The sequence below is a fragment of the Mus caroli genome, chromosome 5 (assembly GCF_900094665.2).
Source record: "Mus caroli chromosome 5, CAROLI_EIJ_v1.1, whole genome shotgun sequence".
Lineage (NCBI taxonomy): Eukaryota > Metazoa > Chordata > Mammalia > Rodentia > Muridae > Mus > Mus caroli.
In genome coordinates, this window is record NC_034574.1 from 117,474,268 (window position 1) to 117,480,469 (window position 6,202).

Below are 6,202 nucleotides of genomic sequence, written 5' to 3' on the forward strand. Positions count from 1 at the left end.
AAATAGAAGCCTGGCAGTGGGGGCGCACACCTTTAACCCCAGCACTCAGGAGGCAGAGGCAGGTGGATCTCCTGAGACTGAGGCCAGCCTGGGCTACAGAGTGAGTTTCAGAGTGACAGCCAGGGCTACCCAGAGAAACCCTGCCTCCAAAAACCAACAATACAAAACAAAACAAACAAATGAAAAGCAGGCAAGGATGTGGCAAGCACCTTTAAAGCCAGTACCTGGAAAAACAGCTCAGTGGTTAAGAGCACTGGGTGCACGTGCAAGGGACCCCCGGTTCAGTTCCCAGCATCCACTCAGTGGGTCACAACCTTAAATACCCCAGTTCCAGGGGATCTAACAGGCACACACATGGTGCATACATATATAGACAAAATACTTATACACATAGGGGAAAATGAATAAATCTAAAAATGGTTTTTTAAGTAAACCCATACACCCAAGCACTCTGAGAGGCAGGTGGATTTCTGTGAGTTTGAGGCTAACCTGGTCTACGTGCTGAGTTCCTGGTCAACATGTACGACTTTGTCTCAAAAATAGATAAGTAAAGATGGTGAATAGATTTCACGTTACACGTATTGACTACAAGTAAAGATAATTTTTTTAAGTGTTTTTTAAAAAACCACGATACTGCCGAGCAGTGGTGGCTCACGCCTTTAATCCCAGCACTTGGGAGGCAGAGGCAGATGGATTTCTGAGTTGGAGGCCAGCCTGGTCTACAAAGTGAGTTCCAGGACAGCCAGGGCTCACAGAGAAACCCTGTCTCCGAAAAAAAAAATTAAAAAAAAATAAAATAAAACAAACCACGATATTTTAATAAACTCGGTGAACATCTATTCTTTTATTTTATGCTTTTTCTTTTCCTTCTTGTTTTCCTTCTTGGGGGCATGGTCTTGCCATGTAGCCCAAGCTGGCCTCAAACTCCCTATGGTGTTGCCTTGGCCTCCCAAGCTGGTATGACAGACGTGTGTCACCACATCCGGCTCCCCACCCTACTCCACACACACACCCCATCTTAAGACTGTATTTAAGGAAGAAAATATGCCACCTCATCTTGTGCCTCTGACCCTTGTCCCCTCTGCCCTATGGGGGAAATCACCGGGCCCCATGCAAATCACCCTTTCCAGACCACAGTGCAGCTTCCTCCATTGCCCTGTGCCTGAAGACAGACCTCGCCAAACAGCAGGAACATGGCAGCTCAAGCAGTTAACCTCTCTTGCACCTCCAAGGCCAGGCTATGATGGAAGGATCTCTCTGCAGATACAACTGTCCCTGTGACTTAGAAGCTGCTGAAATACGCCCCTGGCGGTGGCTCATGTCCTTGATTGTGACCCTCAGAAAGACTGGGGCAGGAGGATTACCATGAGTTTGAAGGTAGCCTGAGCAGCAGAGTAAGCCCCTGCCTTAAATAATACAAAACAAGAAATCAGTAAGTGGAAAGAAAGAGAGAGAGACTCTGTGTGTGTGTGTGTGTGTGTGTGTGTGTGTGTGTGAGAGAGAGAGAGAGAGAGAGAGAGAGAGAGAGAGAACGCACCTGGATGGTTGAGCAGCTGTTCAGAATGAGAAGGGCCCTGGACTCCAACTCTGAAAATTACACCAGGAAATATATGCCTCGAGAGCTTGTGTGTGTGTGTGTGTGTGTGTGTGTGTGTGTGTGTGTGTTGTAGTAAGGGGAAGTCCTTTCTTAAAATTTTTGTTTAAGCTAGGCATAATGGCTCATGCCTGTAATCTTAGCACTCCGGATACTTAAGTAGGTGGGTATCTGCGAGTTTGAGGCCTGTCTGGTCTACATGGAAAGTTCCAGGCCAGTGAGGGCTACTTCATGAGAAGAAAGAAAGAAAGAAAAGAAAGAAAAAAGAAAAGAACAAAGGAGAGAGAAAGAGAGGACTTAACTTCTCAGGAAAAAATAAATAGAGCAAGGAGTGGGGGTTGTCAGTCTACTGTACACTGCTGGCTTAGCAAGTTCAGGCCCCTCTACTTGCCCCCTACTTGCTCTGTTTTGACCCTAAACCACAGAAACAACAACGTAACCCCCCTCCCACACACACACACACACACACACACAGCTCCCAGCTCCGTAGATTCCTATTCAGACCCACTGAGTCGAGCAATGTTGGGCTTTGCTGCTGTCCCCTTTAAAGACCACTCTTCAGAAAGTGATTCTAAAATGTGCTCATGAAGCCATCTTTGGAGGTCAAAGTCACAGATGCAGTAGGCAGGACTAGAGAGACTGCTCAAGGGTTAAAGGTTCTCACCAGAAGCCTTAAGGCAATGAGTTTGCTCCTGAGGAGAACTGGCACGAGGGAAGGAGAAAATCACTTTACAAACTTGGCCTCTGAGAAGCACGCATGCGCTCTCACACGTGGGTTCTCTCTCTCTCTCACACACACACACACACACAGGGCACACACACACACACACACAGGGCACACAGACACAGGTGTGCGCATGAAAAATATTAATAAATAAAAAATTAAAAAGAAGAAAGTAAATCGGGTGCTGGTGGTGCACGCTTTTAATCCCGGCACTCAGAAGGCAGAGGCAGGTGGATCTCTGTGAGTTTCAGGCCAGTCTGGTCCACAGACCGAATTCCAGGACAGCCAAGGCTACACAGAGAATCCCTGTCTCGAAAAACAAAACAAAAACAATCAAAAGAGAAGAGAAGAGAAAAGAAGAGAAGAGAAAGAAACTGAAATAGGGGCAGGGCAGGAGAGATGGCTCAGAGGCTAGCAGAGAACTTGGGTTCCATTCGCAGCACCCATAAGACCACAATCCACCAATCCATGTAGAGTGGGGTAATTCAACGCCCTCTTCTGACCTCCCTGAACACTGCACGCATATTGCGCATATTAAGTCCATAATAAGTAAAAATAAAGGTTAAGAAATATTTTTAAAGAAGCTAAGTAAATTAGAAACGAAGCATTAGGCTACTGATATGGAACACCGCAGGGTCAGACACTCAGTAGGTATTCAATAAATGTGAACTGTGAGGAAACTTCCAGACTAAGGCTTGAGTTTTGCTCACCTGGGCTCCGGACACACCGGCTTTCCGCAGCCCCTCCACCTCTTGCTTGAGGTTGTCTCTCTCCATCCTCAGCTCCTCGACCGCCAGGCTGCCCTCGTTTACCAGCGTCTCCAGCATCTCCATCACACGTACGATCTTGAACTGCAGCCGGGTGACGCGGGGGTCGCTGCCCAGGGCCATCAGCTCGCGGCCCACCACATAGGAGATGTCGTACACATCGTCGGTGGTCAGCTGCAGGGGGCTCTTGCCCAGGGCGCCCTCGTCTTCCTCGCCGTCCTCCTCCTCCCGCACGGGGGGCTCCTCCATGGTACCCCGGACTTCGGCGACCTCCGGGGCTGCTGGCACCTACGCGTCCACTGACTCTGGGTCAGGGAAACTTTGCACTGGGCCGAGTCCACGCCGTGCGCAGTCTGGGTGGCCCTGGGGAATTGCGCCGAGTAGCGAGAAACACCGAACCATGGAAAACAGCCCGCAGCTCCACGGCCGTGCGCCAAAAGTTAGGGACACGCACAGGGGACCTTGGGAAGCTAAGCAGGGAAGAAGGGACTCAGAGAAGCACCCGAGGCCTGGTAGTCTAGGAGGGAGGAGCCTCTCGAAGCTCCGCCCTTGGTGACGGACGCGTGAGAAGCCTGGTTTCCATGGAAACGGGGGCGGACTTCCCAAGGTGGTCATGGAAAGATGTTTTTGGTTTTTTTTTTTAAAAAGCTTACAAGTTTTTTTGGTTTTTTTTTTTTTTTTTAAACTTTGCAAACTTGAGCTTTCCAGCTATCGAATTTGCATGGCAGGGGAGGGGAAATCCAGGTCGCTATTGAAGGGTAGTTTTTAAAAAAATAGTGTGGCAAATACCAGCCGTTGAGCTGGACAACCTGGGCCTCTGCTGTTGAGCTAGCTATCTTGTTGGCTACCCAGTTCTATCTCCAGACACATGGAGCCCCGACTCCCCTGCACCGTGAATGAACCTTGAAAACGGGGCTGCTAAAAGCCCGGCGGACACATGGCTTCCTTTCTAGGAAAGATACAGAATAGAGTTCTCAGACAGGGAAGGAATATCAGTTTCCTGTTATGAAAAAGAGCAACAGTTGGGCTGCCTCAGAAGTGGACAACTCAAAACAACTCCCTTCAGTGAGATTTGTTAGAATTAAAGGGCCTCAAGGCCGAGATCAGATCTCGAGGTGGAGGGGGAGCATTATCAGAACTGGGAAGTTCCTTAAAGCTTAGAGAGGAGATTCCCATAAGAATGAAACAAGAGAGCCAGCCATGGTGGCGCATGCCTTTAATCCCAGCACTCGGGAGGCAGAGGCAGGCGGATTTCTGAGTTCGAGGCCAGCCTGGTCTACAAAGTTAGTTCCAGGACAGCCAGAGCTATACAGAGAAACCCTGTCTCGAAAACAAAACAAAAAAACAAACAAACAAACAAACAAACAAAAAACAAAGAATGAAACAAGAGCGGGGCATTGTTGGTCATTTCATCCTACCACTTGGCAGGCAGAACCAAAGAGAGTTCTCTGTGAGTTCAAGACCACCCTGCTCTACAGAGTCAACTTCAGGACAGGAAAGAGGGGGGAGAGGGAGGGAGAGTGAGAAGGAAGAAGGGAGGAAAGGAGGGAGGGAGGGAGAGAGACAGAGAGAGAGCAAGAGAATAAGAATGGAATATGGCAGGGCAGTGGTAGCACAAGCATTTAATCCCAGCACTTGGGAGGAAGAGGCAGGCAAATTTCTGATTTCTAGGCCAGCCTGGTCTACAGAATGAGTTCCAGAACAGCCTGGGCTACACAGAGAAACCCATTCTCAAAAAACAAAACAAAACAAAACAAAAAAAAAAAACAAAGAGAGAGAGAGAGAGAGAGAGAGAGAGAGAGAGAGGAATATCACTAGGTCTTTGGTGTATATGCACATTTATTTGCATGTCCACATGATGTTTGGAGGCCAAAAGTTAATACCTTATATAAGACATAATACGTATGCCTTCCTTAGCTACTCACCAACCCCTTTGGTTTGTTTGTTTGTTTTTGTCTTTGTTTTTTGCTGAGGGAGATTGCTTGTTAGTTTTTTTGGTTGGTTGGTTGGGTTGGGTTTTGGTTTTGCCAGACAGGGTTTCTCTGTGTAAGCCTGGCAGCCCTGGCACGCAACACTGTTGACCAAGCTGACTTTGAACTCACAGAGATCCTCTTGCCTCTGTCTCCTGAGTACTGCAACTAATGTTTTGTTTTGTTTTGTTTTGGGCTGTCAGGGAACTCATTCTGTAGACCAGGCTGGCCTCCAACTCAGAAATCTGCCTGTCTCTGCCTCCCAAGTGCTGGGATTAAAGGCCTGCACCACCACTGCCTGACCTAGAAACCCTCTCTTGAAACAAATAAGAAAACTAAGGTAATTTTAAGGCAAGCCTTCCTCTTGAGAAGTCGACAACGAATCGCGGGCGTTGTACTTTCCTTTCTCTGCCTGACCCCTTCCCTCTCCTCCTCCCACACACTCTACTGGCCTTCAGAAAGTCAATAACTGCTTTTTTTTTTTCCTTCTTTCAAAACCACGACTCCCCTGAGATAAGTTAAGACAAAAGACAGAGAGAAAAAAAAAAAAGAAACGGAAAACAGAAGTGTGTGGAGAGGTCACACGTCATCAAAGTGGAACTGAAGATGTTTGGGGGCTGACATCCACAAACAGTAACGTTCCCCCAGTAGCTGGCCTGTGTGGGAAATGAGTCCTTTGACTCCGTGTGACACCACCGATTTCCTGGGTGGCTCCTTCAAGGTTGTAGATAGAGTTCACTTATGCCGGAAAGCAAGCAGGATTCTAGAGCAGTCCTAGACTAAGGAATTCATCATGAGGAAGAATGGTGACCCAGATGTTCGTTTTGAATCTCTGTGCATGAGTAGTAACTGAAGTTTTGTTGGTTTGAAGACAGGGTTTTCCTAGCTGTCCTAGAATTCACTCTCTAGACCAGCCTGGTTTTGAACTCAGAGATGTGAAGATCCACCTGTCCCCACCACCCTAGTGATGGGATCAAAGGATTGTGCAACTACACCCCTCAATTCCTTTGTTTTTATTTATTTATTTATTTATTTATTTATTTATTTATTTATTTTTTGGTTTTTCGAGACAGGGTTTCTCTGTGTAGCCCTGGCTGTCCTGGAACTCACTCTGTAGACCAGGCTGGCCTCGAACTCAGAAATCTGC

At 47.6% G+C, this 6,202-nt stretch overlaps 1 protein-coding gene across 1 annotated transcript in view; it reads right to left on the reverse strand.

Moving 5' to 3' along the window:
- The window catches only part of Rilpl2 (Rab interacting lysosomal protein like 2), a 16,137-nt gene extending 12,524 nt beyond the window's left edge, over positions 1-3,613 (reverse strand). Inside the window, exon 1 of the mRNA XM_021163252.2 lies at positions 3,029-3,613. Within this exon, the coding sequence (XP_021018911.1) occupies positions 3,029-3,334 (306 nt within the window). The 5' untranslated portion in view covers positions 3,335-3,613. The remainder of the gene's footprint in view (positions 1-3,028) is intronic.
- Positions 3,614-6,202: the final 2,589 nt, after the last annotated feature.